The 12,412-nt window shown below is 37.9% G+C and overlaps 1 protein-coding gene across 9 annotated transcripts in view; it reads right to left on the bottom strand.

The window, feature by feature from the left end:
* Robo2 (roundabout guidance receptor 2) overlaps window positions 1–11,953 on the bottom strand; it is a 522,758-nt gene extending 510,805 nt beyond the window's left edge. For all 9 annotated transcript variants that reach the window (XM_057763633.1, XM_057763635.1, XM_057763628.1 and 6 more), the window contains exon 1: window positions 11,285–11,953. In XM_057763633.1, coding sequence (XP_057619616.1) covers window positions 11,285–11,345 — 61 coding nt within the window. In that variant the 5' untranslated portion in view covers window positions 11,346–11,953. The remainder of the gene's footprint in view (window positions 1–11,284) is intronic.
* Between the last annotated feature and the right edge of the window lie 459 nt (window positions 11,954–12,412).

The following is a 12,412-nucleotide window of genomic DNA, read 5'->3' as shown; positions in this document are numbered from 1 at the left end:
TATTTGGCAACATGCAGACATTCACTTTAAAGTTCACAAGCAAAATGTCTTGCTGCTAAATTCATCTTAAATTTCCCTTAATTTAATGTAATTTTAAAAATTACATTCTAATTTTCACACATATCAACAAATTATTTTAAGCATATTGTAGCATTTGCTAGTACTTGAGAACATACATCAGAAAGCCTTAACCTCTAACCTTGAGTTATAAAAATTTACACATTTTAAAAGAAAAAACTAATGATGTCTCTAATTTGAAAACCCTCCTGTTTTCATGGTGCATATAGACATGTTAATTAGTTCTAGCCATGTCAGAAGTTTTGGGCAAATCCCTTAAATCCCAGGCTGCTTTAAAGTCAGGAGTTGTTGGAATTTGAAGGCAGTGCAATGGGATCCCTGAGTGGTCTGCCATGATCGTTAGCTAATTTCTAAAAGGCTTGAGACTAAAAACAAAGATATCACACATCACTCGTAGCCACAGACATTTAAAAATGTCTGCTAAAACCACAGCATTGCACAGGGTTTCAGTTCTCAAGGTCAGGAGCTCTCTTTGCTTTTCTTAGCTCCAATTTTAAACTCCATTTGCTCATAAAGACAATATAAAGTCAGTTATTAACAATGAGAGAAATGGGAAGCAAAATCACAGATTTGGAATATTTGCCCATTTTTTTTACTTGTATAAACGTATCACTGCATCCAAACCAAAACATGGGTATGAAATACCCATAGTCTGGGCAACAGATCACAACAGTTCTATATGACGGTAAGGTTACAGTTATGGGTATTGCCTAGTCTGATTTTTGTTTCTTTTAAAATCATTCAGCTATAATGTACTCAGCCTGAAATAAATAAAAGAACCTAATATGGAAAGAGGCCTTGGAGAATGAACAGTCAAAGCTCTTCATTTTAGTTGTGGTCGGTTTTGATTTTTTTTTGTTTTGTAAGAATCTAAACAATTAGTAATAAAACAACTAGTCCAATCCCTTCCTCAGTGGTAAGGATATTTTATGTTATTTAAGCCATCCTTTCTAACACATACAAGCAGTCATTATGCAAATCTACATAATGGATAATTGCAAAATGATACTAAAATCAACCTCTTTACTGCCTGAAAGATGATTTAGAAAAAAATTGGAAAGTATATTTATTTAGAACTCAATGGGATTGTCTTATATAAAAATTATCTCCATGATATTTTTTAAACAATAAATATAGGCAAAAACCACAAAGAATAAGCAAAAATATTAAAATATGAGTGTAAAATGCAAATCCACATGAAATAAACTACACAATTATACCATCATATATTATTGGCTAACAAATATTGTTGTTTGTAGCATGCCTCCCCTTATTTACTCCTTTCTGTCATAACACTATTCACTTGGGAATGCTAAGCATTCTGTAATAGTGTATGATGCAATGGAAACACATGTCATAGCATGCCTGTCACGGTTGCATAGGTGTGGTCGCAGATGAGTCCACTTAAGCAACAACAGAAATTCATGTAAGTGATCTGAAGATTCATGCTAGGAAATACTTACAAAATTTACTGTGAACGTGTGTCCACAATGAAGCCAAAGCTAGTGTTTGATAGCCAAAATCTTTCCAGTTATTTCCTTGTTTATACAAGTCAGAAAATAATAATAAAATAAACCGTGACTAATTGAAGTAATATATAACATTTTGATGACTTTTATAAAATATAAGACATCAGAGCATTGTTCATTTATTTTTATTCATATATACTTGTTTAATACATTTTCATTTATTCCTCATAAGAATCTATGATAGAGCTGAGTGGTGGTGATAGACTCTTTTACAGAGCACTTGGGAGGCAGGCAGATGCAGATCTCTGTGAGTTCAAGGCCAGCCTGGTCTACAAAGCTATTTCCAGGATAGCCAGGACTACACAGAGAAAGTTTGCATAGAAAAACAAAAAGACAACAGAGTTGTTTCTAGGGTTAAAATCACTTTAAAATTAGATTCTAGTGAGACTGTACAATTCTGAACTTATACCTAAAATCACCAAACATTGTGCTTGAGTCAGAAACTATATAGCATATGGAAATGTATAAGGCTAATTAAGGAAAATATATACAGATCAAATTTGAGAGTATCTATTTCAGACTTTATCTGAGATTTGCAATGAATTTCCCAGTTAAAACTTCTTTAATAATTTCTTAAAACTAGAATGAGTATCCAGTCTAGATGGCTCAAAAGTTAAAGGCAGTGAAGGAAAAACTGACTTCAACAGTTGGCTTCTGGTGTGAAAATACAGACTCTATACTGGTGTGGGAGAATTGTCTGTATTCTGTCAATCATCCTTTAAATAAGCATTAATTGGCCAGGCAGGAATTATAGGTGGGACTACCAGACAGAAAGTAAAGATGGGGCAATGAGAACAGGAGAATGCTGGGAAAGAGGAAGCCCATTCCTCCCCGGTCCTTCCCAGACCACAGAAGAAGCAAGATGTGACCTGCTCCGCTGAAAAAGGTACAGAGCCATGTGGCTAACATAGATAAGAATAATGAGTTAATATAAGCTACAAGAGCTAATAAGAAGCCTGAGCTAATGGGCCAACCAGGTTATATCTCTAATGTAGAATTTAGTCTGATTCTTTGGTGCTAACTGGCTGTGGGAACTTGGCAGGACAGAAACCCCAATAAAGGGGCCCACATGTTACAGAATGGCGCCAACGTGTGGACAACTGCATCCACATAAAGCCTGACAGACTTGGGAAGCAATTCTAGACAGAAAAGAATAGAGTAAAGTGTGGCTTCTTGGGAGAATTAATTTCTCAGATCTACTCTGCTTGCTAGAGGCAAGTGCTCTCATCTAAGAGAGGCTTCCTGACTCAGCTTTAGCTATAATGCCTTGCAGCTCTTTTAAGAGGTCCTGCCTAGAAACACTTAAATGGTGTTGATAAAAAGCTGATCACATGTTTTTTGGTATTCAGCCATAGCAGGAAAAAAGCTGTGCCATTTTAAAATACCAGCTTTCTGGGCTGTTCTGACTCTTTCAGGCAGACGGTCTGACTAAGGAGCATTTGAATGTGGTTTGTGAGCACACTGCTGCAGCTTGCTTGCTGGCAGGGTGCCTCAGACAGATCTCTGTGAGTTCAAGGTGTGGTAGCACACACCTTTAGTCCCAGAACTGGGGTGGCAGAGACAGGAGAATCTCTGTGAGTTCAAGGACAGCCTGGTCTACAGAGGGAGTTCCAGGGCAAAAATACACAGAGAACCTGTCTCAAAAAGCCAAAAGTTAAATGTAAAAATAAAAGAAATAGAGGTTAAAATAAAGCCACATAGAATGAAAATACACAGAGAATCTCGATACTGTGTGTTATTATGCTCTCTTTAAATTGTTTGAATGCTGAGGAAGTATCAACAGCTGCTAAAAGATATTTGCTTATAATTGCTTCAGAATTAATCCAAGATAGGTATTTTGAAAATACCTTGATTTCAAAATTGAAGTCAAAAGGTATGTTACTTTAGAGAAGAGATTGTGCTTTTGTTTTCACAGGAAATGAAAGGCTGTGGATTCGTTCTGAGTTAAGAAAACTCAGGTTTGATCAAGGAAGACCACCTGAGAAATGTCCAATAGGAAAAGATGGCCCAGATGTCTGAGTTCTACATCCAGAACAGATTCAAGATGCTGCCTGAGATGATCAAGCCTCACAGGATACTCCAGTCAGAACTTGATCATAACTCTAAAATTTCTTTAGGTCCCCATAAGATTATCAGTGCCCTCAACCGCCAGTAGTAGCCTGGAATACTATGCCCACATTTCCATAAAACGGACTATGGATATTTTCCTTGTTTTTTAAAAAAGAGGGGGAAGTGGCATGGGAGAATTGTCTGTATTCTGGCAATCATGTTTTAAATAAATGCTGATTGGTACAGAAAGTATAGGTGGGACAACCAGACAGGAAATAAAGGTGGGACAATGAGAACTGGAGAATGCTGGGGTGGAGGAAGCCCATTCCTCCCCAGTCCTGCCCAGATCACAGAAGAAGCAAGACTGAGCTGCCTCACTGAAAAAGGTACTGAGCCATGTGGCTAACATAGATAAGAATAATAGGTTAATATAAGTTATAAGAACTAATATGAAGCCTGAGCTAATGGGCCAATCAGTTTATAATTTAATGAGACCTCTGTGTCATTTTCTTTGGGACTAAGCAGCTGCAGAAACTGGGCAAGACAAAAACCCCAACAAGCAGGTCCTCGTGTTACATTATACCCATGTTATCTTGAAATGGGTATACCCATCACTCTATACATAAATTCACATATAATAAATAAAAATAATATCTAAAATTAAATCAGTGTTTAGAGGTTCTACTTGTTAAATCTGCAATCATATCTCAGTTTAACATCATTGACAACAGACCCTCAATCACGGCAAATGTGAGTATAGCAGGATAACTTGTATCATGGGAGATATTACTTTTTAGCTTCTTTCAATAAACTTTTTCAATTACTACAGTATTATATATTGGGGATTAATTTGAGAACTTAGCTACTTGATTCTCCTTCTAAATGAAAGCAATCATTTGCATTTGTTGTAATATTTTATAGAATTTTAAATGTGTATTAAATGTACAACAAACTCAATTCTTGGACTAGATATCATCACATAAATCAGTGTCCCTAGAAAGTGATGGTGTATGGTTATTGTGGAATAACAGTTAGTGCTATACTAAAAAATACAGCAGTGGTCATGTGGGAGGAAAACAAGAGGACTGTGGTAAGCATTGTAGAAAATACTCTCTGCTTGCTAGAAAGGAGGTATATTAGAGCAAATGGATAATTCTGTGTTTCTTGACAAGCAGAAAGCATAACACTGAATAGCCAGGAATTATATCCCTTCTGTTATTATGCATATTTGATAACTTTATTCATCAATTTCTATAGTTTCCAATGCATACACACACACACCTTCATATTGTATTTCCTGTGTTGGGCCAAGTTATACAACTCAGCATCTCAAAAGCGCTCCATCAGCACAAGTTCATTTACTCAACAAATATTTGACTGTGGGCTGTCTGTCCTTCAGTGCTTGAGGCATTGGAGACACACTGGTAAACATGACAGTCAAAGCTAAGTCCCCGGCATAAGGGCTTAATGCAGAAGTCTGATGACAAACCTATGTCTGGCTATACTTATTGACTGCTGGCTGAAGAAGTTAGTGTCTCCTGTTTCTGCATGTCTTCATTACAGAGATACTAACTAACCACTTCTTCCAAACTGTTTTCAAAAATATTTATTGGAAAGACAATCCTAGGCTTTAGTAATTATCAACAGTCTCCTATGAAAATGTAAGGTAAATGTGTTTAGAGTCCAATATAATGAAGATGGTATCACCTTCCAGAGCAACGTTTGTACAAGTTACCTTATCAACCATTATGAAATATTCTTGTTCGAAGCTTAGAGTTCTTCATAGTGAGGCTAAGCCACTATGTATACCACATCTTTCTGGGCACTTCCCCAGAATATTCAAGAACTAGCCAGCAAAAGAAACTTGAAATCAAAAGTTCATCATCTGCGACTAGAGGACCTCATATCTTTTGAAAGATTTCCTGTAAGTGTGCCACCCTTGATCTTTTGCTTGCAGATCATCTAAAATGTCAGTTCCTTTACATTTTCTCAACCAGATGGTTACAGACACATGCACTTTTCTCCAACTAGCGGTGAGCAACATAAAACATATTTTAAAACAGGTAAAGAGGGAAGCCAAATAGTATTTTGAAAGGATAAATTTTAAATAGGGTGTCCAACAGTTATAATTTAAAACTTAAACATGCCCCAAAGGTCTGAAAGGTGGCAGAGTTGGGATGTGGTGGGAACTTCATGAGGTGGAGTTGAATGTGATGGTTTTGGACAACTCTTGTATGATCTTAGATTAGGACCTCAGCAACTTCTCTTTCTTCTGTTTTGCTTCCTGGTCATGACAGACATGAGCAGTGTTATCATTCCACTTGGTTCTCACATTAATTTCTTCAGCCTTACATGCCGAGAAAATCGGGGCCTACCAGCAAGGACAGAAACTGCCACAATTCTAAGCCCCAAATATGCCTCTCTTTATATCTTGATTATCTCAGTTTGTTATCTTAGTAATGGAAGGTTTTTTTTCACATCTGTGTTTCCAAAGGCATCATATTGGAATAATGACATTATTAAATAATTGAAAAACTTTTCCAATATGAAGATCTGGATACGGGCATTTTCTTCAGAGGAAAGATCAAATACAAAGGCCTTGAGTAAGCTAAAAGACTTCACCCAAAATTCAGAATCGGTATTCTAGATAGATAATCTGACCCATTGGAGGCAAACAGGTAGAAGACAGTCGAAACTCAGTTTCCTTATATCCTTGGACCAGACCTAGTGGAAACCATGAGCAAAGAACTACAGGCAAGTATACGTCTCATTCACACGTGTTCTAAAGATCCCCTTGGCTTAGGTATGGAGAACTAGGAAGGGAAAGGTGAAGTGATACTTAACAAAAGAAATAAATTAGTAAGTATGTATTAATAAAGCAGAATGAATAATTACAGAGTCTGGGTAAAATTTGATATTCACTGAAAATTATTTTCAATTTAGTGTGTATCTAAAATTATTCATAAGATATTGGAAAAAAATCACAAAATTAGGCTAAGTTTCATTGTTTTATAAGGAGCTAGATGTGAGCTAGGAGATTAAGTCAAAAATGGCTCACTGTTTTGGATCATGAAAACTGTAAATAATGACACCATTTACTTAGATGGAAACAATTACAAGATGAACATGTTTTATCTTGGACTTGAGTTTTCCATAGTGTCAGTAGTTGTTAAACCAAGATGTCACATAGCCAGAGGGACCTGGCAAGCATTGCTGCAGGCACTGAAGATATGCTGAGTATGGACACATAAAGATGAATTCTTAAGATCTCCAACTCTTCTATGAAATGATTAGGCAATTTTAAAGGTACTTTTAGAGCCTAAATATGGATAAGATGAAAGATTATAAGGAGTGGCTGAAATGAAGAAGGAAATGAAAATAACTGAGGCCTAGTGACTTCAGCACTATTCTGAATTATAGATAGGTAGTAGGAGTGGGTATGGAACATGCATGCCACAAACAGTTTTACATACCCATCTTGTCATAGCACCATGCTAAAAGACTCAACAAAGAATTTTGTAAAACTTTTTCCTCAAAATATTATAATCATTCAGTTATACTTCATTCAATATTTTTTAAGAAGAAAATTAATGCCATGTCATATATTGATTAAAATTGACAGGTGTGTACCTGGAGAAACTATAGAAGACATGACAATTGTATTATTTAAAATTAATTCTATAAAATGGTATTTTATAAGATTTCATTTCTGCTTGAACTCGGGTCTTTAACTTAAGTTTCTCTAGTTTTGAGAAATATAGTATATATATATATATATGTATATATATATATATACATAGCAAGTTTATTTAAAATTATATAGTTTACTTAGTTTACTTAAAGAAAAGTGAGAATGGGTAAACCAAAGGTAAATATAATTAAGACCAACAACTATTAATTTACACCCTTAGATACAGATTTTATCAATTATCATTTCATAAAGACTGTCAACTATCTTCTCTCTTCAAATGTCTCCAATTCCATTACATTGTCAAAAATATATAGAAAAAGAATAAAAAAGAAGGAAAGAAGGAAGAAAGGAAGGAGGGGAAGAGGAATAAGAAGAAAGCAGAGGGAAGGAGGCAGCAGTAAAGAAAAATAAGAAAGAAAGGTAGATGAACTGCTCCCCCTTTCATATATTGTTCAGAAACCAAATTGCTCATGGAAAGTAAATTCATCTCTTACTTCATACACTTCAAAATTATATATTCCTAAATACATACATACACACACATACATACCCATATGTACCCCCCATAGGGGAAAATTCAGAGGGAGGGAGACAGTGAGAAGCCTATCTCCCACTGTACATGTATCCATATTTAAGCCATTTCCACACTTATCTATATTTTTACTGTCAAAGATGCTATTTTTTACAAGCTGCCCAGGAGTAAAATGACAAGAGCTGGGGTTTTTGTGTGTATAATCATGACTTTTACTTGAAGATTTTCTTGTTTAATGTTCTAAGTAATCCTTTTGGTTTATGGTCCACATGTTGCATAGCATCAAAGGTTATTCAAACAAAGCCAATTCAAATGTGATATTACTGCTTAGCTACAAGAACAAATTTCAGGTTACTCATGTGCAATTCAAGTTCTGAAATGGGCTACATATGGCTACGATAATGAGCCCATTACTGAAAGAAGCACTTTAGCAAAATGTACAAACCTATGCGAGATTATGCATCTTCCCTGCACACACACATTATCTTTATCTCCCCAAATACCACGTGTGTCATGTCATTTAAGAATAGGTAAGGAAAAAAGAGAAAATCATTATCATTGTAAAAACACCATTCAGAAGATTTGAAAAATATGAAATTGATATATGGAATGGGATTATAATTTAAAATCTTATAGTCATTCTAATTTTCTCCCTATAACTGAGTTAAAAACCACTATTATTTCAAAACAGAATCTACTAAACAAAGGCTAAATTCATTACACATTCCATATCACTGGGAGCAAAACCTCCATATGGCTATTAATCTGTTTCAAATAAAAAATACTTTCACATCAGAGATTTTTTTTAAAAGTTCATCTGCAGTTTTCAACTAACTTAAAATATTTATTTTTATGGCTTGTTATAGGGAAAAAAATCTGAAAACTCATAAATAATATTAGCACATATTTTCTATGAGGAGGCAAAACTCTAACATTTTTTTCAAGCACTATAAAAATGCACATATAAATAACCCACCAAGCAAATTTTAATGCAAATCTATGTATCATTTGTCACCGAATAAAATTAATTTCTATGTTGAGCACAAGGATAGTCAGTATATCTTTGGAATGGTACAAGCTTCTCTAAATTTGAAATTCATGTGGAAAATAAGCCCACAGCACCAAGAAGGACAAAAAGTAAATAAATATCACAGAATCCAGAAAGGCAGTGCGCTTGGAGGTGCTGTACACCAGTCTCCTCATTGGATATGTGAATGCAGGGTCCCAAGCATTGAAACAGCCTAGATGGCAGTATTGTCCACATCCCAAATTTTCAACAATACACATGGAAGAGCTGTGACCATTCTGAAGTATCCAAAGACAAGCCAATGTCAAATGTATGGTTACGTGTGAACTCAGTAAGAGTGTCTATAATTGCTTTTGATCCCAACCCAGCAAGTTTTACATATATGAAATTGAACATTGCCTCTTCAGCCTTAAGTCTTTTACCTGTAGGCATTTCTCATTTTATTACCATGAGCTCTCTTGCAGATGGTCCAGACAAAAAAAAAAAAAAAAAAAAAACCTGCCTCCTTATTTTACAATGGGAAATCAGAACAAAGGTTCTAGACATATCTTCAGAGAAGTAAAATAAGGAGGAGGAGGAGAAAGAAGATGGGGGGACATGCAGGAGAAAGACGGAAAGAAAAGAGAGAAGGATAAAACAGATAAGAGGGGGGCAGAGTGCGTGAAGCGGGGAGAGAAAAAAAGGAAGATAGAAAATGTGTCCTTACTGCTGTTCCAGCACACGGGTTATTGCATTTGCTTCCTACATTTCCAAATACCTTGGTACATTAACTACATTCTGTAACACCAGGCTTTTCAGATTCCTTCCTCACTTCCACTAAGCAATTTAAGTGTATTCTTCCTCTAGACTTTGATTTTCTTAAATGGTGCTAGTTCTGCAGTTGAATACATAGTTTATAAATACATTGGTATAGGAGAGTCTTAATACAATAGTCTAACATATTTGGAATATATAAACCCTTTTATTTGGATGACATCTATGTATGGTCAAAGCAAACCTGTTAGAAATGATAATGCACGAATAATGATTATAGACATGATTATAGAAATTACCACAGTGTCACTCATAGTGATCTAATTCTAAGCTTCTACTACTAGGCAAGGAAAGAGAGAAATGTGCACACAGACACCCCTCCCAGATCCCTATCACTGAGGAGGGGGGAATGTTGAACTCATATATTCCATTCCACAACTGAAAACAGCCACTTGACAGTAGGTAAACTCATATGCATTGCCTTGTGTTTATAGCTAGCCTTCCTTTTCAGTCTGTACTTAGGTTCTGTAAAGTAGCTTCTAGACACAAAGTTAGCTCCTGCAGATGGGCAATGCTAGACAATGTCCCAAGAAATAAATTCGAAGGAAAGTTTATCTAGCAACATAGTATCTTGATGTCTTAAGCATTTGAATTAAAATACTTCAGAGTCTTTATAAGCACCATAATTAAAAATGAAAATTATTCCCATGCTCAGTTCCTGGGATTGGGGTGAGCGGCTTAGTACACACTGCATAAAGAACATTTGCCATTGATATAAAAATGAATGTCCCAGAAGCCAACACCATTTTCTTTTTTTTACTTTCAAAGAACAAACCCATAATATGTTCACAATTCTTAATCCTTCTCATGCAAACAGTACAGATGGATTTTGTCCTAATCTCCCAAGACCCAGCTAGTCAGTGAGCATAGCCCTGGAAACTGTGAACAAAAGCAGGAGAACCAGAGGTAGATCTGTCGGCTTGACAAAGTGGCTCAAGCAAGAGGGAGACACCTACAGCACCTGTTCCAAGTCCCCATTGTATTTGTCCACTGGGGACTCAGCTGAGGGCTCCCAGCTTGCAGCCAGCCCATAGAGGATACTGCCTCCTTCCTGGAGCCTCGCCCAGTCCCACTTGTGACAGTTTTCTCTCTGTGATCTGAATCCTTCATTCTGATTTCATGCCCGGATAGCATTCACTGACACACAGGTGACACACTTTGAACCTTGAGCTGCCCAGTATCAAATCCCTCCTCAATGAATGCACCTGGAAGTTATCAGCTACTATAGCTCTGCAGCTGAATGCCTAAGCCAAAGTTTAGATACGAGAACAAATACCAAATAGAGAGTGGCCACAATCATGCCGAGTTCTTTTAAGACATTGTTTTTAATGGTTACTCTTCTAAGCTGGGAGTCTATCACTTATTGTAAAACTCTTCAATTAATTAGTTACAGTAACAACAATAGGTGACTATATTATGTTCCACTAACAGCAGGTTAGAAACAAAAGACTTGGCACCTCTGCCCCTGAAGAGCCTGGTCATGGCCAAATCACACTACCAACCACAATGACATTTTATTTAAAAGCCACAACAACCTCAGAAAGAAAAACGGGGTTTTCACTCACCATCAATCTGAATGCAGAGAAATCCAAAGAGCAATAGTAGTGTAAACATCAGCGGACTCATTTTGACATATGAAAAAGGATCCCGATTGTTTAAGAAACCAATCCCAGAGAGCAGAAGTACAAAAATAAGTATCAAAAAAAGAGGTAGGTCCGAAGTTTAGACTTTCCTAGAGATTAATTAAGGTCAAGAGGAGCAAAATGGCAACATCAGAAGCTGTTGGCGAAGAGTTCTGACATGGGACAGGTTGGTAGCCATCCGAATGAACCCCAGGGACTCCAGAGCTGCTGTGCTTCCACAGGCTGGCTTCCGAATTTCCCACAAATTCAGCCCAGCCAGCGGGACTATTCACGTGCGTCTAGCACTGTCTCCTTAGACTCCATTGCAATCCAAACACAAGTTCTTTCTTCAGAAGTCAAGAAGATGACGGGGGACAAAAAAGACCTAATTCCTAGAAAGTGTTCCACAAACTTGCCAACGCGCGGCGGAACAACCATTGGCCTGCCCACCGGGTTTTCTCAGCCCCCGGGTCTCCTTCCCCGTAGCAGCACCACTTCGCGGAGTTTTGTTTGGGTTGTTTTGCTTTCACTTAACTTCCATCCTAAGGATGTGTCAAAGCAGCACTTTGTGAGCCGGCCCTCTCCTCTGCAGCCTGGTCGCCTCCCTCGGAGTCTCTGGTTTCTAAAAGGAAGGAAAGGGGGAAGAGCAGGACGGCTGGGGTGGAGAATGGGAACTCCTACGTGGTGAGGGAGCGAGGAGGGAGGCAAAGAGAGGGAGCAAGGGAAGAGGGAGGGGCTGGGCTGAGGCCGCGGCCACCCCCAGGGGCCGCCCCGGAGCGAGCTAGAGTCCAGCTGCTGTGGGTGAGCGCCGCTAGACTAGGGAGTCCCGGACTTGGGAGCCCTGGGGATGCTAGCGCTTGGTCCAGCCTCCCGGAGCCCTCCTGCCTCCAGCCCCTTCCCGTGCAGCCGCGGCTTTGGCAGCAGAGGCTGCGCTGCGTCCGCTTCCTCCAGCAGCTGCCTAGGGCTGGAAGGACTTAGAGGAGGGAAAGCGAGGAGGCAGGATAGGAAAGAGGAGGAGGAAAGAGCTGCTCCGAGTAGGTCCCCTGATGGTGGGTGGAGGATAAGGGGTGC

Source organism: Chionomys nivalis, chromosome 3 (genome assembly GCF_950005125.1).
Source record: "Chionomys nivalis chromosome 3, mChiNiv1.1, whole genome shotgun sequence".
Lineage (NCBI taxonomy): Eukaryota > Metazoa > Chordata > Mammalia > Rodentia > Cricetidae > Chionomys > Chionomys nivalis.
This window is presented reverse-complemented; position numbering and strand designations above follow the sequence as displayed.